The following is a 23381-nucleotide window of genomic DNA, read 5'->3' as shown; positions in this document are numbered from 1 at the left end:
TTAAAAAAAAAATGACCAAAGAATTTTTTGGGGATAAAAATAAAATGATAATAAAGGAAAACCTGTAACATCAGGTATGAACCCAGAGGAACTAAATGGGAAAATATAATAAACTTTCTCTTCATTTGATAACAAATTATTTTTCATGGTTAAAAATAAAATGCTAATTTTGTGTGATATAGTTTTAAATGTATTTAAAAGTAAAATTTAGTAAGCTACATAATTACTTATTTTATGTTTATAGTATATGATTTGAGACCTAAAAGATGGTGTTAACGTTTCCACATTCTATTTGAAGTGGTAAAATGTCTATACACACACTTTTGTGTGTGTGTGCCCATGTGCACATGTGTGTTTGCATTCTCACTACAGAAAACAGTAAAAAGCTTTTCCAAAGAAAATCTGGTGGTATCACAATTCCTGACTTCAAGCTCTATTACAAAGCTGTAATCATCAGAATAATACAGTACTGGCACAAAAACAGACACATAGATCAATGTAACAGAATAGAGAATCCAGAAATGGACTCTCAGCTCTACGGTCAAGTAGTCTTCAACAAAGCAGGAAAGAATATCCAAAGGAAAAAAGACAGTCTCTTCAACAAATGGTGTTGGGAAAATTGGACAGCCACATGCAGAATGAAACTGGACCACTTTCCTACACCCTACACAAAAATAAACTCAAAATGGATGAAAGGCCTAAATGTGAGACAGGAATCCATCAAAATCCTAGAGGAGAACACAGGCAGCAACCTCTTTGACCTTGGTCACAGCAGCTTCTTGCTAGACATGTCTCCAAAGGCAAGGGAAACAAATCAGATAAAAAGCTTTTGCACAGCAAAGGAAACAGTTAACAAAACCAAAAGACAAGCTATATAATGGGAGAAGTTATTTGCAAATGTCTCATCAGACCAAGGGCTAGTATCCAAAATCTGTAAAAAAGTTTACAAACTTAATCCTTCTTTAAATGTTTGGTAGAATTCCCCTGGGAAGCCGTCCAGCTCTGGACTCATATGTTGGAAGATTTTTGATTACTGATTTAATTTCTTTGCTGGTTATCAGTATGTTCAGGTTTTCTATTTCTTCCTGTTTCAGTTTTTGTAGTTTATATGTTTCTAGGAATACATCCATTTCTTCCAGATTGCCTAATATGTTGGAATATATTTCTCATAATATTCTTTTATAATTATTTACTTTTCTTTGGTATTGGTATAGAGCTGAAGGTCCATTTCTGGATTCTCTATTCTGTTACATTGGTTGGAATGAAAGAATCCTCTTTCATTCATTATTTTATTTATTTGGGTCCTTTTTTTTGATATGTATGGCTGGGGTTTATCAACTTTATTAATTCTTTCAAAGAAACAGTTCCTAATTTCATTGATCTGTTAATTTTTTAAATTTCTATACCATTGATTTTTGTTCTAATCCTTATTATTTCTCTTCTGCTGGATTTAGGCTTTATTTAGGCTGTTCTTTTTCCAACTCCTCTAGGTGTAAGGTTAGTTTGTGTATTTGAGACTTTTATTGTTTCTTGAGGAAGGCCTGTATTGCTATATACTTCCCTCCTAGGATCACGTTTGCTGCATCTCAAAGGTTCTGATCAGTTATGTTTTCATTTTCATTTGTTTCCATGAAATTTTTTTAAGATTTTATTTATTTATTTGACAGAGAGAGACCCAGCAATAGAGAGAACACAAGCAGGGGGAATGGGAGAAGGAGAAGCAGGCTTCCTGCTGAGCAGGGAGCCCAATGTAGGGCTTGGTCCCAGGATCATGGGATCATGACCCGAGCCAAAGGCAGACACTTAACAACTGAGCCACCCAGGCGCCTTCCCATGAATTTTTTAAATTCTTTAATTTTCTGGTCAACCCATTCATTCTTTGGTAGAATTCTCTTTAACCTCCATGTATTTGTGTTCCTTCCAAATTTTTTCTTGTGATTGAGTTCAAGTTTGAAAGCACTGTGGTTTGAAAATATGCAGGGAATAATTCCAATCTTTTGGTACCAGTTGAGACCTGATTTGTGACCTAGTATGTGATCTATTCTGGAGAATGTCCTACATTCACTCTAGAAGAATATGTTATGTTGCTTTAGGATGAAATGCTCTGAATATATCTGTGAAGTCCATCTGGTCCAGTGTGCCATTCAAAGCCTGTTTCCTTCTTGATCTTCTGCTTAGATGATCTGTCCATTGCTGTGGGTGTTAAAGTCCCCTATTATTTTTGTATTATTATTGTGTTTCTTTAATTTTGTTATTAATTCATTTATATACTTGGCTGTTCCCAAGTTAGGGACATAAATATTTACAATTGTTAGATCTTCTTGTTGGATAGACCCTTTTATTATGATATAGTGTCCTTCTTCTTGTCTTATTACAGTCTTTGATTTAAAATCTAGTTTGTCAGATTTAAGGATTCCTACTCCAACTTTCTTTTGATGTCCATTAGCATAATAAATGTTCTCCACCCCCTCACTTTCAGTCTGGAGATGACTTTGGGTCTAAAATGAGTCTTTTGTAGACAGCATAACAATGGGTCTTGTTTTTTTTTGTTGTTGTTGTTGTTTTTCTTGAATCTGATACCCTGTGTCTTTTGATTGGAGCACTTAGTCCATTTACATTCAGAGTAATTAGATGAAAGATATGAATCCATGGTATTTAATACCATGGTATTACCTGTAAAGTCGCTGTTCCTGTAGATTGTCTCTGTTCCTTTCTGTTCTTTGTTACTTTTGGGCTCTCTCTTTGCTCAAAGGATCCCCTTAATTTATATTTCTTGCAGGGCTGGTTTAGTGTTCACAAATTCCTTTAGTTTTTGTTTGTCCTGGAAACGCTTTATCTCTCCTTCTATTTTGAATGATTGCCTTTCTTGGCTGCAAATTTTTCCCATTTAGCATATTGAATATATCATGCCAGTCCTTTCTGGCCTGCCAGGTCCCTGAGGACAGGTCTGCTGCCAGCTGTATGTCTACCCTTGTAGGTTAAGGACTTCTTTTCCTGAGCTGCTCTCAGGATTTTCTCTTTATCTTTGAAATTTGTGAGTTTCACTATAATATGTCAAGGTATTGACCTATGTTTCATGATTTTGAGGGGGTGTTCTCTGTGTCTCCTGGACTTGAATGCCTGTTTACTTCCCCAGATTAGGGAAGTTCTCAGCTATAATTTGTTCAAATAATCCTTCCCCTTTCTTCCACTCTTCATCTTCTGTAACCCCTATAATATGGATATTATTTCATCTTATGGGATCATTGAGTTCTCTAAGTCTCCCTTTGTGATCTACTAGTTTTCTTTCTCTCTTCAGCTTCCTTATTTTCCATCACTTTATCTTCTATATCACTGATTCTCTCTTCTGTTTCATTTATCCTCATTTTTATGGCCTCCACTTGGAACTGCATCTCAATAATAGAATTTTTAATTTCAGCCTGACTAGATTTTAGTTCTTTTATACAGTAAGGGATTCTCTACTGTCTTCTATGCTTTTTTTAAGCCCAGCTAGTAACTTTATAATCATTGTTTTAAATTCTAGTTCAGACATCTTACTTATAATCATTTTGATTAAATCCCTGGCAGTGAATACTTCCTCCTGATCTTTCTCTTGGGGTGAATTTCTCTGTCTTGTCATTTTGTCCAAAAAAGAAAGGAAGAAAAAGTAAAATACCCAACAAGACAATAATAACAACAACAACAACAACAACAACAACAAAAACTTCAGGAAATATTTCTGGTGTATGCTGTGTACACTCTACTGTTGTCTTTTGGCTGCTCTTTCCTACTGGTCCATCCTCTACAGAATTCCTCCTTGCTTAGAGTGGGGAGTATTTGGACCTTTAACTAGGTGTGCTTTGATTTGTTTGTCAAGATAAGCCTGTAAAAAAAAAAAGAAAGAAAAGAAAAGAAGAAGGAAGAGGAGGAGGAGAAAAGAAGAAGAAGAAGAAGAAGAAGACTGATCCAAGACAAGAGAAAGGGAAAAGGAACAAAAATGCAAACAGACAAACAGAAAATTATAAGCCTGATTCCAAAGAGAAAAAAATAAGAAGCCTGATCTGAAAAATAAGAGAAAGACACAAACGAACAAATAAACAAAAAATTATAAGCCTGATACCAAAAAAAAGAAAAAGAAGAGAAAAAAAAGAAAGTGTGTATGTGTGTGTGTATATATATATATATATATATATAAAATAAAAGATAAAAATAAAAAAATAAAATTTGAAAATTTAAAAAATTAAGAAAAGAGAAACATGTGTCTCCAGTGCTTTGGAGCATTTTTTAATCAGTATACTTGGTACATGTGGAGGCCTGTGTTGGTCTTCTGAGAGAGAGGGCTGTTGGGCTGATTCACAAGCTGACTTGCCCTTATAATGATGCTTCCTGCCAGGTGAGGGGTAAAGGGTGTTAGTGTAGGGGACTCCAGTCCCCACTGGAGGTGCTGTGTTTGTCTCTGAAGTCCAACTGTGCTGGTGGGTGGTGGGGGGCAGGGAAGGGTTTGTGGAGGAGGAAGAGTATGGTGTCACCCCACCCTCTTGTCCCCGGGAAGAGGAACGCCTGACTACTGTTGTTCTGGATGCCCTCTCAGAAAAGTGGACAACCAGGGCACCTGGGTGGCTCAGTTGGTTAAGCGTCGCCGTTGGCTCAGGCCATGGTCCCACGGTGCTGGGATCAAGCCCCACATCAGTCTCTCTGCTCAGCAGAGAGTTTGCTTCTCCCTCACTCTCCTTCTGTGTTGTCTTTCTCTCTCTCTCTCTCTCTCTCAAATAAATAGAAATCTTAAAAAAAAAAAAGTGAACAATCTCCTGTCTTGGGCTTTTGTTAGTTCCCTGCCATTAGCCTGTCTGTTCCTGCACCGTCAGCAACCCGGTACCACATATCTCCACTATTTTATCCCTGGCTGCTGTCTGGGATCCCAAACTCCCAAGTTTTAAAGAGCCTGACAAGGTGTGGGCCCACTCCCCTCCCCTGGAGGGGAGCCTTCCAGCATGCCCAGTACCAGAAAACAGTTGCACAGTGTGTGAGCAGAGGTTAGAGTTTATTGTAATGCTCATCAAAAAGCTGGAACCAAGTTAATCAGCTGTCTGTGTCTGATTCAGTCCCCTACTCCGTTCTGTCCCAAAAAAACAGTCACACAGAGGCTTGACTCTACTGTGGCAGACAAGGAAAAGCGGCAGCCACGTTATCTGCAGTCTGCCAGTGTCTCTGCTCTCTGCTCAGTTCTGCTGCAGAAAAGCAGCATCTCTGCATATACACAGGGGTTTAAGCCTATTGTGGCTTACAGTGAAATGTTGTTGAGGTTTTCTGCCCTCTGTGCACACCTCTGACCCTGCTGTTGAGGGCTGCTCAATGGCTCCCAGCTGGCCTTTTGTCCTTGGAGAGGCAAAATACCCTCCTCCAAATGTACTCTGGGAAGGGGAGGGATCTCTCTCAGTGCGACTCAGGGGATCTCCTCACCACAGATGATTGTGCAATACCTACCAGCTGCACTCTTTCCCAGTCTCTCTCTCTCTCTCCCAGACTTTGCTCTGTGAAAAGGGTTCCCTCCCTTTTGGGGCACTACAGCTTCCCTGTCTCCTAATTCACAATCCAAACTTACATCTGACACATTCTCTCCCTCCAACTGTGCAGATTGTTTTCGTAATCCTCAGATCATGTTCCTAGTTGTTCAAAATAGCTGGATGTTGATCTAGCTGTGTTTGAAGGATGAGTCAAGCTCAGGGTCCCCCTACTACTCCACTATCTTAATTCACCTGCATTTATGTCCAGGGATATTGGCCTGTAGTTTTATTTTCTTGTAGTATCCTTTTTTTTCTGGCTTTCATATTGGGGTGATGCTGGTCCCTTAAAAAGCAGTTGGAAGTGTTCTCTCTTCAGTTTTTTGGAAGAGTTTCAGAAGGATTGATGTTAATTTTTCCTTGAATTTTTGGTAGAAATTGCCAGTAAAGCTGGGTTTTTCTTTGTTGGGAGGTTTTTGACTATTAATTTAACCTCTATTTGTTATTGATTTGTTCAAGCTTTCTATTTTTCTTGATTCAGTTTTAGTAGGTTGTATTTTTCCAGGAATGTATCCATTTCTCTGGGGTTATCTAATTTGTTGGCATATAATTATTAATAGTCCTTTGTTACCTTTTTATTTATCCATTGTAATGTCTCCTCTTTCATTTCTGATTTTATTTATCTGAGTCTTCCCTCTATATTTTTCTTAATTGTTTTAAGTAAGAGTTTGTCAGTTTTATTTATCTTTTCAAAAAACCAGCTTTTACTTTTTCCAGTTTTTTCTATTGTTTTTCTATTCTCTATTTCTTCTTTACACAAACTCTTCAAAACATCCAGAAATAGAGAAAACATAGCTCATTTTAGGAACTCATTATTACCTTGATAGAAAATCCAGAAATAGTCATTATCAGAAAAGATAACTATAGTTTGATATACCCAATCATCACAAATGCAAAATTTCTTAACAAAAGTTTACCAACTTGGGGCTCCTGGGTGGCTCACTCATTAAGCGTCTGCCTTCAGCTCAGGTCATGATCCTGGAGTCCCAGGATCGAGTTCCGCATCAGGCTCCCTGCCCAGGAGAAAGCTTGCTTCTCCCTCTCCTACTCCCCCTGCTTGTGTTCCATTGCTCACTGTCTCTCTCTTTCTGTCAAATAAATAAATAACATCTTAAAAACAAAAAACAAAAACAAAAAAACAAAAGTTTACCAATTTGAATCCAACAATATATAAAAAAAGACAATACATCAAGACAGGTGGGATTTATTCTAGGAATGCAAAACTGGTTCACCAATTGAAAATCCAACAATAATACAGTCACTCAACAAACTCAAGAAAAAAGCCAAATGACTTTTCAATAAGAGAAGAGAATAGACGCATTTGACAAAATCCAATATCCATTTCTGGTAAAAACAAAGAAAGAAAAAACTATCAACTAAATGGTAATCAAAGGGAGCATCCTTATACTCAAAGGGCCTCTATAAAAAACCTACAGCTAATGTTATACAAAATCATGAAAGATGGAATGCATTCCCTCTAAGATTACAAACAAAGTAAGGGTTGAGAATCTCAGAATTTCTATTGAATATTTTACTGAGGATTCTAGTTGATGGAATAAGTCAAGAAAAAAATGAAAAGCATTCATATTAGAATGGAATAAATAAAATTGTCTCTACTCTCAGGTGAACTGTCGTCTATCAATCATCTAATCTTTCTGAACTACCTATCTATCTAAAGAATTCCAAAGTCTATCAAACAATTCATATAACTAACTGTGTGTCCTAACTTACAGAGTATAGTGAACACAAAAAGCATAGTCAAGAGATGGGTGAGTTTGATGAACAAAATAAATATATTCAAATACAACCATGTCTATAAGTCTATGAATTTCTTTCTTTTCAAGACAGAACTTCATTGCAAATAGACCATGATTGCTTACATGTTTCAGTCAATTGATAAAACTATTAAAACCACTCTCAAATGTTTGAGCTGGCACACTAAATTAAAAAACTCAAGTATATTTGCCTAGATTAATAAATTTACTATTAAATAAAGATTATTCTGTTCTTGTTTGTCCAGAACCCTTAGTTTTTATTCCCTCACTTGTTTCCCAGGAAAATGTTAACATAAATTAGCAAGATCTTATAAGTTGCTTTGGTTTATAATTATCATTTTTCCAGGAAAGCCCTGACAACTTTTAATATTAATCTGTGAGGATAAGGGCTGATGGGATTAAAGTAGGGCAGGGTAAACTAGGGTCCAAAGACCCAATCTGGTGAATGACCAGTACAGTCTGCAAATAAGGATGGTTTTGTATTTTTAAATGGTTGAAAAAACAAAAAAATTAACATTTTGTGACAAATGAAGTTTTATGAGGTTTAAATTTCAGTTATTCATGAACAAAATTTTATTAGAACATCACCATGCTCATAAATTTATATTCTTTCTATATTGGCTTTTGCTTTACAATGGCAGAGTTGAGTACCTGTGACATAGTTCACATGGTCTATAAAGCTTAAAACATTTACTACCTGTTTCTTTATAAAGTTTTCTAATCCTTAAGATAGAGCTTAAAGTGAATAGGTGTCATCATAAGGCATCCAATTCAAATGAAGTTATTACAGGACCTTTACACAAGAGAAGTGAGAGGCAACTCTGAGATTAGAAAAGCTGAATGTTGCTACCAACACCAGAACAGGATGAATGAATAAAAAGCTATTATTAGATTCCATAAACAAGTGCTATTCAGCAGGAGCTACCGACAGAAGGGGGAGCACGTTCACAGGAATAGGAAGCAATAGTTCTGAGACATTGTTTTAAGCAGGGTCAGTATGTAGAGATACTAAGATATTTCTCTGCCTGCCCCCATTCAATCATGCATATTTGCTGAATATACAAAAGCATGAAAGCAAGGAAGCCCAGGGAATATATATATATATAGTTCCCTGTGCAATAATTCCCCAGAGCAGAGGATTGGTTTAAAATGGATCTGAGAACACTTACGTGAGTGACTGCTCCAAAGTATAAATATAAAGAAATATTAGAAGATGTAGAAATAAAAGAAAAATTAAATAAGAAAATAAATTAGATGATGAATCAAAATGCTTTAATTAACAAAGTTCCAGAGAGAAAAGGGGAAAAAATGATCAAATGTAATACAGTAAAATTTCTCAGATCAGAAGTAAATAGTATCCCAATTGAAAGGGCTTCAGTATAACCAGCATATTGGATATAAAAAACACCATATAAGGATGAAAAGATCTTAAATATTTCCATAGACAAAACAAGCAAAACACACACAAATGAATGAGAATAAGAATAGCATTAAATTTCTAAAGAAATGGTAAAAAACAAAAGACCTTTAAAACTCCAAGGTACAATTATTTTAAAAGTAAAATTAACCAATCTTTGAAATAATTAAATATATTTTCAATCATGTCACTCTCAAACAATTTAATACACATCAATTTTTTTTTAGTAAATTATAGGGGCATATAGCCTATCAAAATGAGTAAGCAAGTTATGAAAAAAGACTACACATGTTCCAAAGAAGACACAATAGAAAATTTGTAAAAAACACCTATGCAAAAAGTCTAACAGAGATTGAGGGGGAATAATGATAGGTCTCTAGTGTTAAAAAGAGCACTTTTTGAAACATGTGGAGAAGTAGAGGCAATTTTTAATTTTATTAGAGAATTTGGGCAAAAGCAATATGATACAATTACAAATTTTGGAAGAAGCAAAAGTTATGCAATGAAGACAATTTAATTTTAGTTCATTATTTGGTCCATCAGAGAATAAAACAGAATTCTAATCAGTTATATAATTACAGAGGAAGAATAGAAGAAGTGGCATGTAAATATGATGAGCTATTAGGGTCTTAAATTCTGACTTCAATGATAGGAAGTCAATAGATGTATAAATTTGAAGACTCAAGAAATTTCATGGGAATATTATTTAGAAATATGGAGTAAAAAATGAATAAACTATTCCTACACATATAAACAGGATAATTTTCACAGACATAATTTTGAGCAAATAAATGGCAGACACAAGAATACACACTGCATTATTTCATTTATATAAAGTTCAAAAAGAGGCCAAACTAACCATTGGTGGTAAGTGTCAGGAAAGTGGTTTTCTTTGGTATGGATAGTAAGTGGAACAAGGTATGTGATTCATAGTGGTCTTCTGAAATGCTGAAATATTTTATTTTTTGATCTCTGTGATGTTTATGTCTACATATTGACTTAGTGAAAATTAAATGTCCTATATATTTATGATTTTTGCAAAGTTCTCTATATATGATATACTCCAATAAAATTTTATTTATGAGTAAATGAAAGTGAAAGTATAAACCAGGAGGAAAAATTTTTTAAAAATGAAAAAAATAATTCAGGGACTGTAGTTTATGCAAGGGGCTCATTCAGTTTTTCAGTATTAGTCCTGTAAAATCACTTGTATTTATAATAAGTGAATGTGTATTACTACTTTAAAACTAAAAGTTTTAAAAGTAGAGCTGTATGATTCAACATATATGCATCTTTTTAAAAGCTGTTCAAAATAGTATGAAAATGATGCATAAAATCAGAACAATGCAGAACAATGATATTTAGTTAATATATACATACATTTGTAACAATTGCATAAACTAGACATAAAATGGAAACACAAATTCGTGATTTTTGCTATTTTTTGAATTTAAAGTAGACATACAGGAGGCTTTAACTTTGTTCTATGGTTTTACATCCTTAGAAAATCTGATATAAATGTTAGTCATTTTGCCTACCTGGTGAATAAGTGTATTAATGTATGCTACACTTTTTTTTGTATGCTACACTTTTGATTTATGTTATAATTTATAATTAAATAAACTTTCTGAAATTAAAATAATTTGGTACCAACAAAAAAATAAATACACATATAAAAGAAAATGTCAAGTTAATATGCACTACTTTTATTATACACTATTTAGCTATATAAGATAATATAAAATACAATAGAAAGTTTAGAAAAAATAATAAAGGATAAAAATTACATACCATAACAATATCTGCATCATAGCTTTTATTGCATATTGTGCCAGGAAATGTTGCTCCCAAATATCTAGGACGTTTCCTGTAACTACATCATTATAGTATAGCCTATTTTATTGCCATACTTATTCAGAACAATTTATTAGCTTATTTATAAAATTAAATGTCTCATAAAATTTAAAATGATTTTTCAAACAAACCAATTTTTGATCTGGATATTCTCTTATATATTATACAAAATGCTCAAATCATTGAAAACTGTAATTCACCTTTTTAAATTAAAGATTTATTTATTTATTTGGGGGGAGGAGCAGAGGGAGAGGGAGAAGAAGAGAATCTCAAGCAGACTCCTCTCTGAGTGCAGAGCCAGGGCTCCATCTCACGACCCTGAGATCATGACCCAAGCCAAATCGGAGCTGGACACTTAACCAACTGAGCCACCCAGGCGCCCATACAATTCACTTTAAATCCAATTTCCTCTCCTCACCTAACTCCTAGACTTGATAAAATTTTACTATCTTGAATTCTCCTCAGTTTCACTTGTACTGCATGCACTCTTTTGGTTACTAAAAGTTAAAACAAAAGGGTTTTTTAACTGTGGAATAAGAAGTCTTGCCTGTCTGAAATATAAGCATTTTCTTAATTATTACCAAAAATATCCTTTTTAATCAGAGTAGACACGAAATGTATTAACATATTATAGGTAATATTAACTGAATAGTGCCAATTTTTACATTATTAAGAAGCTAAAGCTTATATGTGTTCTGTAGTATAGTTAACATCATAAAAGTTTATGAAAGGCAAGTCTTTTACATAAATTATATTCCAAAATATATTTTTATATAACTTCTTTATGTTGTTTTTGTTTTTATTGTATTTTCAACTACACTACTGCATCCATTGCAACAGCTAGTTTGTTTAAAATTTTCAGAGGGGCCTACAGAAAGTTGAAGAACACAGTTTACATTTACACATTTATGCATTAAGTTATCAAATTAATGAACTTATTTAATATTTCTTTTTTAATGTAGAACATTGTGCTTACATAAGTAAGAATGCTATGTCATGGGGCCGTAGGATAAGATAGTCTCGTTTCCATGTGAAAAATCTTTGTAATAAATCATCAGCATCCCCGTTGGTAGACATTTTGTTTTTATCTGACCACAATTCCAAGGAGGATAGCATCACAGTCAATTTGAACTGAGTAAACATCTAAAATAAAATTTATGGCATACTTGTTCAAATAACATTAGTCATTACTTCAAGACTACATAAAAATAAAGAATAAGTTCAATTTATTATTTTGGATATTAATAATCGAAGATTTTTAAGTCATTAATTTGTAATGATTAGAAATTGGTTTCAATGATTTTTCATAAAACTGTAAATGTAAAAAACAAAACTTACAGTGTTGACAAGGCCAATAATTTGGATAATTTTCTGTGTTACAGCCATCATTTCTGATCCCATATAATCATACTGAAAAACAATTTTAAGTGATTTTTTAAAAAATGTGAGTGATAGCAATTTTTTATGGTGCATATATCTTGCTTATACTAGCCAGGTAAACCACAGGATTTGTCAAACAATATAAAGCATATTAATACAAAAATGATAACATTTATAAAAAAAGAAACAACAAAAATCATAGTTAGGTTTTTGAAATAGATTCTCAATTGTTCATATTTTAAAGACACTCTCAAACAGAAAAAATTGAAATCAAGAGGTCCTAAAATAACTTCACAGATTCCTCCTTACTATAATGAGATTTCTTCAGCTAGACACTCAGAAAATAACAGTCATTTTCTATGAAGCAGAGGGAATCACAAAACCTCCTGTCACATGGTTGGTTAAAAAAAAATCAAATAAACATTTAAAAATCAAAATGCTCAAATATTTCTATGGAAAAAAACACAAATCACAGTTATAAAAAATTAAAATAATAAAAATAAAAATTAACATAATTAAAAAATTATGAGGCATAAGGATTTTTTTCTATTTTTTGTTTTTCATTTTTTTAAAATTTTAATATGTTATGTTAGTCACCATACAATACATCATTCGTTTTTGATGTGGTGATCCACGATCCATTGTTTTCGTATAACACCTAGTGTTCCATGCAGTATATGCCCTCCTTAATACCCATCACTGGGCTAACCAGTACCCCCTCCCCGCTCCCCTCTAAAACCCTCTTTGTTTCTCAGCATCCATAGTCTCTCATGGTTCATCTCTCCCTCCGATTTCCCCCCCTTCATTTTTCCCTTCCTTCTCCTAATGTCCTCCATGCTATTCCTTATGTGCCACAAATAAGTGAAACCATATGATAATTGACTTTCTCTGCTTGACTTATTTCACTTAGCATCATCTCCTCCAGTCCCATCCATGTTGATGTGAAAGTTGGGTATTCATCCTTTCTGATGGCTGAGTCATATTCCATTGTATATATGGACCCCATCTTCTTTATCTATTCATCTGTTGAAGAGCATCTCAGCTCTTTCCACAGTTTGGCTATTGTGGACATTGCTGCTATGAACATTGGGGTGCATAGGGCCCTTCTTTTCACTACATCTGTGTCTTTGGGGTAAATACCTAGTAGTGCAATTGCTGGGTCATACAGTAGCTCTATTTTTAAATTTTTGAGGCACCTTCACACTGTTTTCCAAAGTGGCTGTACTAACTTGCATTCCCACCAACAGTGTAAGAGGGTTCCCCTTTCTCCACAACCTCTCCAACATTTGTTGTTTCTTTCCCTGTCCATTTTTGCCATTCTAACTGGTTTAAGGAGGTATCTCAATGTGGTTTTGATTTGAATTTCCCTGATGGCTAATGATGATGAACATTTTTTTCATGTGTTTATTAGCCATTTGTATGTCTTCTTCAGAGAAGTGTCTTTTGATGTCTTCTGCCCATTTTTTGACTTGATTCTTTGTTTTTTGGGTGTTGAGTTTGAGAAGTTCTTTATAAATCTTGGATACCAGACCTTTATCTGTAGTGTCATTTGCAAATATCTTCTCCCATTCTGTGGGTTGTCTCTTTGTTTTGTTGACTGTTTCCTTTAAATAAGGATTTGAAAAGTTTTGATAAATAAAATGAAATTATGTAAAGGCAAGGAGAAAAGAAATAAGTTGTCCTTTGAAACTGGTAAATTCTTGAGAGGACATAAATTCTTTTTTCTTAAGATTTTATTCATTTATTTGTCAGAGAAAGAGAGAGAGAGAGCACAAGCAGGAGGAGCTGCAGGCAGAGGGAAGCAGGCTCCCCACTGAGCAAGGGCTGGATGTGGGACTCGATCCCAGGATCCTGGGATCATGACCTGAGCCATTGGCAGATGCTTAACTGACTGAGCCACCCAGGTGAGAGGACATAAATTCTTACTTATTTGGGAACTTAACACATGTTCTTTGGAGTCATATTTTGGAAAATGCTTAATACTTCTGCAAAAGTTGCTATTTTTTTTAATAAAAAAATTGGAATCCTACCAAATCTTAGAAATCTGTATAGCTTGTTTACTCAAAATTATGATAATTATTGACATGGATTACTTGTTACAACTGTTGATAATAAAAGTAATGGAAAATTAATTATATATTTCCATTGGATGAATTAAAAGTTAAATATATTCTAGTCAAAATGTTTTCCTTATAATAGAAGAAACAGTGCATTAGACAGGTGTTATATATATGAAATATATCCCCATAAAACACACAAATAGAAAAATCCTTATTTATGACAATCTGAGAACACTTAAGATCATCAGAGTAGGAGTATAATTTCATGTACTAAATGTCATGACACTTTGGAAGATATCACTAGCTCCAAAGGTTTATTTCACAAGGTAAAAATTCTCAATATATAAGGAAGACATAGCAATGCTTAATTAGTAGGAATAATACACATTGCCAAAATATGGAAAAAAAAATGGACACAATTAAAAGGAGAATTTAAGAAACCCACAATAATTGTTCCAGTGTTAAGATAACTCTCTTAGTAACTGATAAGATGAGAGGGCAAAAATGAAATAAATATCGAAGGTCTGAACAATGCCGTTAAAATATTTGACTAATATACAGAGAGCACTGCATCTAATAAGGGCAGAATGTAATAAATCCTTTTCAAATGCACGTGGACCATTTACAAAATTGACAATATACTAGGCCATAATGGAAGTCTTAACAGATTTCCAAGATTTTACATCATTCAGATTATGTTCTTTTACCAATATGGAATAAAACTAGATATTAGCAACTAAAATATAACTTGAAAATTCACAAATATTTTGAATCTAACCAATGCAATTCTAAATCACCCAAGGGTCACAGACACACGCACGCACATGCGCGTGCGCGCGCACGCACACACACACACACACACACACACACACACACACACGAATTAGAAAATGATTTAGAAAAACTGAAATGTTGATAAAAATCAGACTTATCAAAACTTGTGTTGCTAAAAACAAACAAAAACCCTTGTATTATACAGTTACTCATTGACTAGAGATAAATTTTTAACCGTGTATATATTAGAAAATTAAAAAAATGCATAAAATCAGTGATCTTATCTAAATGAAAGAAACTGAAAGGGAGACAATAAATAAAAGCAATAAACTGGGAAATAAACATAAAAATCAAGGAATAAAAAATAAAGGTTCTTTGAAAAAGATGAATATAATTGATATAACCCTAATAAGTACTATTAAGAAAATGAGATATATATATGATATATATATCAACCATATAAAAGAGAGACCAAAATATACACCCTACAAGATAAAAGGATAATAATGGACTATTAAAATGTTTATCCCAATAATTGTTTTATTTTTTTATCTTTTGTAGGTTTCAAGTTTTTGTTTAAATTCTAGTTGGTTAACATACACTGTAATATTGGTTTCAGGAGTAGAAGTTAGTGATTCATCACTTATATATAACAGCCAGGGCTCACCACAATAAGTTCCCTCCTTAATACCCAACACCCATCTAGCCCATCGCCCCCTCATCAACCTTCAGTTTGTTCTCTATAGTCTCTCACAGTTTCCCATCAATGGTGTAAGAGGGTTCCCCTTTCTCCACTTCCTCAGCTACATCTGTTGCTTCCTGTGTTGTTAATTTTAGCCATTCTGACAGGTGTGAGATGATATCTCATCATGGTTTTGATTTGTATTTCCCTGGTGATGAGTGATGTTGAGCATCTTTTCATGTGTTTGTTAGCCATCTGTATATCTTCTTCGGGAAAATGTCTATTCGTGTCTTCTGACCATTTCTTAACTGGATTATTTGGTTTTTGGTTGTTGAGTTTAATAAATTCTTTATACATTTTGGATACTAACCCTTTTATCAGATATGTCATTTGCACATATCATCTCCCATTCCATAAGTTGCCTTTTAGTTTTGTTTAATGTTTCCTTCACTGCACAGAAGTTTTTTTATATTGATGAAGTCTAAATAGTTAAGTTTTGCTTTTGTTTTTCTTGCCTCCAGAGATGTGTCCAGTAAAAAGTTGCTACAGCCAATGTCAGAGAGGTTGCTGCCTGTGTTCTCCTTTAGGATTTTGATAGTTTGTTTTCTCATATTTAAGTCTTCCACAAATTTTGAATTCATTTTTGTGGATGGTGTAGAAAGTGGTCCAGTCTCTTTCTGTTGCATGTTGCTATCCAGTTTGCCCAACACCATTTGTTGAAGAGACTTTTTTTTTTTTGATAGAATATTCTTTCCTGATTTGTTGAAGATTATTTGACCATAGCATTGAGGGTCCACTTCTGGGTTTTCTATTCTGTTACATTCATCTATGTGTCTTTTTCTGTACTAGTACCATTCTGTCTTGATGACTAGAGCTTTGTTAATATACTTTGAAATCCAGAATTGTGATGCCTGCAGCTCTGCTTTTCTTTTTCAAGATTGCTTTGGCTATTCAGGGTCTTTTGTGGTTCCATACAAATTTTAGCATTGTTTGATCTAGCTCTGTGAAAAGTGCTAATGGTATTTAGTAGGGATTGTATTAAATGTATAGATCACTTTGGGTAGTATAGAAGTTTTAACTATTTGTTCTTCCAAATCATGAGCATGGAATGTTTTCCCATTCCTCTTCAATTTCTTTCATAAATGTTCTATAGTCTCTCTATAGTTACATTTATTCCTAGCTAACTTATGGGTTTTGGTGCAATTCTAAATGGGATCAATTCCTTGATTTCTCTTTCTTTTGCTTCATTATTAGCATATAGAAATACAACATATTTCTTTATGTTAATTTTGTAGCCTGTGACTTTACTGAATTAGTGTATCAGTTCCAGCAAATTTTTGGTGGAGTCTTTTGGGTTTTCTACATAGAGTATCATGTCATTTACAAATAGCAAAAGTTTGATTTCTTCCTTGCTGATTTGGATGCCTTTTATATCTTTTTGTTGTCTGGTTGCTGAGGTCAGTACTTCCAGTACTATGTTAAAAAACAATGGTGATGGTGGACATCCCTGTCTTGGTCCTGACCACAGAGGAAAAGCTCTCAGTTTTTCCCCATTGAGGATGGCATTAGCTGTGGGTCTTTCATATGTGCTTTTTATGATATTGAGGTGTGTTCCCTCTATCCCTACACTGCAGAGAGTTTTTATCAAAAAAGGATGCTGTATTTTGTGAAATGCTTTTTCTGCATCTATTGAGAGAATCATAAGGTTCTTTTCCTTTCTTTTGTTAATGTGGTGTATCACATTGATTTCTGGATGTTGAACCATGCTTGCAGCCCAGGAATAAATCCCATTCTGGCATGGTGAATAATCCTTTTAATGTACTGTTCGATCCTATTAACTAGTACCTTGGGGAGAATTTTGGCATCTATGTTTTGGGATCAAGGAAATGCTGGCTTCATAGGATGAGTTTGGAAGTTTTCCTTCCATTTCCATTTTTTGAAATAACTTCCAAAGAATAGGTATTAACGCTTCTTTAAGTGTTTGGTAGAGTTCTGCTGGGAGGTCATCTGGCCCTGGACTCTCTTGGGAGATTTATGATTATTGCTTCAAATTCTTTGCTGGTTATGGGTCTGTTCAAATTTTCTATTTCATCCTGTTTCAATTTTGGTAGTTTATATATTTATAGTAACTTAGCTATTTCTTCCCAAATTGCAATTTTTGGCAAATTTTTCATAATATTCCCTTATGATTGCTTGTATTTCTGTGGTGTTGGTTGTGATCTCTCCTCTTTCATTCATTGGATTTTATTTATTTGGGTCCTTTCTCTTTTCTTTTTGATAAGTCTGGCTAGGGGTTTATCAATCTTATTAATTATTTCAAAGAACCAGCTCCTAGATTCACTGATCCATCCTGGATTTTGTTTGTTTGTTTGTATATCATTGATTTCTGCTCTAATATTTATTATCACCCTTCTTTTGCTGACTTAGATTTTATTTGCTATTCTTTTTCATGCTCCTTTAGGTAGTTTAGGTTGTATATTTGAGACTTTTCTTGTTTTTAGAGGAAGGCCTATATTGCTATATTCTTCCTTCTTTTGACTGCTTTTTCTGCATCCCCAAACTTCAACTGTTGTGTTTTCATTTTCATTTGCTTCCATGTATTTCTTCATTTCTTCTCTAATTTCCTTGTTAACCCATTCATTCTTTAGTAGGATGTTCTTTAACCTCCATGTACTTGTGGTCTTTCCAAATTTTTTCTGTGGTTGACTTCTAATGTCATAGCACTGTTGCCTGAAAATATGCATGGTATAATCTCAGTTTTTTGTACTAGTTTAAACCTGATTTGTGACTCAGTATGTGATCTATTCTGGAGAATGTTCCATGTGCCCTCGAGAAGAATGTGTATTCTGCTGTTTTAGGATGAAATGTTCTGAAGATATCTGTTAAGTTCATCTGGTTCAGTGTGTCATTCAAAGCCATTGTTTCCTTTTTGATTTTCTGCTTAGATGATCTGCCCATTGCTGTAAGTGAGGTGTTAAAGTCCCCTACTATTATCGTATTATTATTGATGAGTTTCTTTGTGTTTGTTATTAATTGATTTATATATTGGGTGCTCCCAAAATGGGGGCATAAATACTTACAATTGTTAGATGTTCTTGTTGGTTATACCCCTTTAGTATGATTTAGGGCCTGCACTGTGGGCACTGTGCTCATCATTCAAGTCCATCCTTGCTGATGGGCTGGGGATAAAATTGGCATCAGCCCACTCTCTTGTCCCCAGAGAGGGGAGTTTGCACCTGCCACTGTTCAGGAAACCCTCCCAAAAGAGTGAAAAATCTCCCCTCATGTGTCCCAGGGGTCCCTCAGATCCCTCCCCTCACCCTGTCTGTGTCCAAGCCTTCTGCCCATGCAGTTGCTCAATGCTCCTGTCTTTTATTTCAGGCATGGCAGCTGGGATTCAAAACTTCAAATTTTAGGAAGATGATGCAGTGCAGACCCACACTGATCCTCTGGGGGAGGGTCTTGCCACACTGTACCTGGGGCTGGTTTGTCCCAGATGGGCAATTGAATGAACATGCAGAGGCTTGAGATTTATGGTGAAGTGCAGCAAGCCAGTGTTCAGGTAAACTGCCCTCAACAGGTGCCTCTGTGCCTATGCTAATGAATGAGGCATCTCAATGGTGCCCGCCATCTCTTTTGTCCTGTGAGAAGCAGTGTCACCTCTCCCAAATTCACTCCAAGAAGGGGAATTGTCTCTCCCAGTGCAATTCAGAGGATCCTCAGACAAAACTCTCAGCTCCTGGGCCTCTGACCTCCTTCTCCACAGGAGCACTGTTAGGCCTGCCAGGCTCTGTCCCGGCGATGGCATGAACTTCTAAAACTTCAGACTTTGAGCTCTACTGACTATAAACACTTTCAGCAATCAGCCCTTCTCATTTTTCCAGTCAGTGGTTTTAGGGAAATGTTTTTCTTGTGCAAATCCCTATGCGCACTGCTTTCTCTTCTTTTTCTGTGATCAGAGCTCTTTCTCTTCTGTAGCGCTCAATTCTTTTTTTCCTCAAATCTTGTCTCCGTATCTCCTACCTTCCAGTGGTGTGATCTTTTTTATCCCTATAGTTGGGCAGTTTGTTCTGCCAGTCCTCAGATTGATTTCTTGCGTGTTCAGAATGATTTGATATTTATCTAGCTTTGTTCAAGGGACAAGGCAATCTTGGGTCCCCCTACTACTCTACCATCTTAACTCTGCAATATTTTTTTAATGTTGATAAATTTAAAAACACTGTTTACCAAAAATTATACAAAGTTGAAAAATATATAATCATATCACCATCAAAATGGAATATGCAATAAAACTTTCCAAAAAAATGAATCACTAGCCTGAGAAAGCTACAAGAGTGAATTCTTACAGACATTTAGAGAAGAAATTAAAATATCTATACACAAAATCTTCCAGAATATAAGAAAAGGGTAAAAACATCCTAATTCATGTTATGAAACCAGCACTACCTTAACAACAGCTTAAAAAGAAAAGATCACATTCTTGGTATCCTTATAAAAAATACAATCTCGATATAATCATGAGGAAATATGGGACAAATTCATATTGAGGTACATTCAGCAAGGTAACTGGAAAGTATTCTCCAATACAAGAATGATATCAGGAAAGACAAGAAAGGTTCCAAGGTATAGGAAACACAAAGAAATACCATAATACTATAACATATTAGAAGAGAATAAGGACATGACACCTCAATGGAGTGTAGGATCCTGGACTGGAGGTTGCACAAGAAAAACAACATTTGTGGGGAAACTGTCAAAACTCAAACAAAATCTATAGACTAGTAAATAGTTTTGTGGGAATGTTAATTTTCATATTTGATGACTTCATTATAAAACTTAGGAGTGAAAAGAGATCACTGATAGCAATGGTGAGCAATAGAAATGGTGATATTATTACAAAGTTACCAACCTTTTAAAGATAAAAAGAAGGTATTTTCAATAAATGTATTTCAATAATTTGAAAACTTAGATGATATGAAAAAAATTCCTTGAAAACCTAACTTACAGAAAGTGAAACAAAAATAAAGAAATCTGAACTACTTTACATATGCCAAAGCAATTAAATCAGTACTTAAAAATATTCCCTTTAAGAAAACTTAAGATCTACATGGCTTCAAATGTGAATGCTTCCAAATACATATGGAAGAGATCAAACCCATAATGTATAAAGTCTTGAACAAAACACAGTACTCATTTTATGAGGCTTGTGTAAGCTTAATACAATGAAATGAAACATTATAAGGAAGGACATTGCATATCATTATTTCCTAAACATAAACCCTAAAATCCTAAACAGAATATTAAGTAAAAAAAAAAATCCATGGTTTGTAAAATGAGTAAAATATAATGATTAAGTAGTATATAAAATAGCTACTTTATAATGTAGGGGGGGAAGTTAGGAATATACACAATACATTCATATGTATTAGAGAGCCAAGCTAAGACAATAAAGCATATAAAGTATTTCTACACTGTACCGTATTCAACAAAATATAAATTAGCCAGTGGGGAGAAAAGAAAACAGAGATTTGAGAAATAGGCTGTACATATTCCATTACTTGACTTTTTAAAAATTGCCAGCACAATTGAATGAGATAAGACAGGTCTTTCTAGATAGTGTTGGAGCAAGTGAATATGGAAAAAATAAACTTTAACCCCTACCTCACACCACACATTTTTATCAACTAGAGATGATCATAAAAGTGTATGTGAAAAGGTAAATAAAAATAAATTCCAAAACAAAAGTAAAAATATCTATGTCCTTGGAGTAAGAAAATATTTCTTAAAAGGAAAAGATAATGATAAAAATCATATATTGGATTTAGATGCATAATAATTAAGAAATATGTCCATCAAAAGACACCATTAAGGGGTGCCTGGGTGGCTCAATTGGTTAAGCAACTGCCTTTGGCTCAGGTCATGATCCCAGAGTCCTGGGATCGAGCCACACATTGGGCTCCCTGCTCAGTGGGAGCCTGCTTCTCCCTCTCCTGCTCCCCCTGCTTGTGCTCTCTCTCTCTCTGTCAAATACATAAATAAAGTCTTAAAAAAAATACACCATTCAGAGAGTGAAAAAACAAGACTCAAACTGGAAAGATATCCCCAATATACCATCTGACAAAAAATTAATATTCAAAATAAATAAAATCCCACAAAACATTAATAAAAATATTAAAATGAGAAGGGGCACCTGAGTGGCTCAGTTGGTTAAGTGTCCAGCTCTTGGTTTCAGCTCAGGTCATGATCTCATGGGTTGTGGGATAAAGCCCCATATTGGGCTCCACACTCAGCAGGGAGTCTATTTCAAGAGTCTCTCTCTCTGCTCCTCCCCTATATATTCTCTCTATCTCTCTTTCTGTCTCAAATAAAATAAATAAATAAATAAAATGGAAAGCACATATTTTCTCTTAAAGAGAATATCATCAAATGTTTTCAAACTCATTAGTCATCAGGTTAATGCTAATAGAAACCACAATATGATCTCATTATACATATACCAGAATAGCTAAAATTTAAAAAAGACTATTAATACCAATTGTTTGTGGGGATATGGATCTTTCGTAAATTGTTGATGGGAGAACAAATTGTTATAATCTTTTTTGAAAACTGTCAATATCTCCTAAAGTATCATATACTAACCCTATGACATAAGGATTTCACTCCTAGGTAGATATTCAAAAGAAATTATGTCTACCAAATGGATATTTTTCTAAAGAAGACATACAAATGATCAACAGGTACACGAAAAGGTGCTCAACATCATTATTCATCAAGGTAATGCAAATCAAAACCACAATGAGATATCACCATACACCTGTTGGAATGTCTATTATCCAAAAAACAAGAGATTTCAACTGTTGGCAAAAATGTGAAGAATAGGAAATCCTGGGACACCTGGGTGGCTCAGTTGGTTAAGTGTCTGCCTTCAGCTCAGGTCATGATCTCCGTGTCCTGGGATAGAGCCCTACATCGGTCTCCCTACTCAGTGGGGAGCCTGCTTCTCCCTCTCCCTCTGCCACTCCCCCTGCTTGTGCTTGCTCTCTCTCTTTCTGTCAAATAAATATGTTTATTTACATAGCTTTTAAAAAAAGAATATGAAGAATAAGAAATCCTTCTACACTGTTGGTGAGAATGTAGATTGGTATAGCCATTATGGAAAACAGTATGATGGTTCCTTCAACAGTTAAAAGTAAAACTACCATGTGATCCAGCAGTTCCATTTCAGGGTATATATACTAAGGAAACAAAATAAGTATCTCAGAGATATCTGCACTCCCATGTTCAATGCAGCATTATTCATAACAGATTAGATATGGAAACTACCTAAATGTCCATCAACAGATGAATGGATAAAAAAGGTGATACACACACACACACACACACACATACACACACACACACAATGGAATATTAGTCATAAAAAGGAAGGAAATCTATTTGCAAAACATGATGAACCTGGAGCACATTACACTAAGTGAAATAAGCTAGACAGAGAAAGACAAAAACTGTATGGTATCAATTATACGTAAAATTAAAAAAAGAAAGAAAGAAAAGAGAAAATAGAATAGTGGTTGCCAGTGGCTGGAGGGAGGGGAAATGGAGGGATATAGGTCAAAGGGTATACACTTTCAGTCATAAGAAAGAATAAATTCTGAAGATCTAACATACAGCATGGTGACAATATGATATTGTATACTTGAAAGTTGCTGAGACTAGATCTTAAGTGTTCTTACCACACAGGCTTGTGCATATACACACACAGACACATAAAAAAAAAATAACTATGTTAGGTAATAGATGTGTTAATTATCTTAGTCTTGGCAATCAATCCACAATGTATATCAAATCATCACATTTTACCCTTAAAATATATACAATTATGTTTGTTAATTATTTCTC

At 34.5% G+C, this 23381-nt stretch overlaps 1 protein-coding gene across 6 annotated transcripts in view; it reads right to left on the bottom strand.

Moving 5' to 3' along the window:
- The window catches only part of ADAM18 (ADAM metallopeptidase domain 18), a 191827-nt gene that overhangs the window by 122506 nt on the left and 45940 nt on the right, over positions 1-23381 (bottom strand). For 5 of the 6 annotated variants that reach the window (XR_003520893.2, XM_027599514.2, XM_027599511.2 and 2 more), the window contains 3 exons: positions 11925-11996; positions 11563-11729; positions 10524-10605 (listed from right to left, as the gene is read on the bottom strand). Coding sequence is in view for 5 of the 6 variants with exons in the window: in XM_027599514.2 (XP_027455315.1) it covers positions 10524-10605; positions 11563-11729; positions 11925-11996 (321 nt within the window). In the remaining variant the exon portion in view is untranslated. The remainder of the gene's footprint in view (positions 1-10523; positions 10606-11562; positions 11730-11924; positions 11997-23381) is intronic. The other variant, XM_027599516.1, reaches the window with a different exon arrangement.

Source organism: Zalophus californianus, chromosome 2 (assembly GCF_009762305.2).
Source record: "Zalophus californianus isolate mZalCal1 chromosome 2, mZalCal1.pri.v2, whole genome shotgun sequence".
In the NCBI taxonomy this organism is placed as follows: domain Eukaryota; kingdom Metazoa; phylum Chordata; class Mammalia; order Carnivora; family Otariidae; genus Zalophus; species Zalophus californianus.
This window is presented reverse-complemented; position numbering and strand designations above follow the sequence as displayed.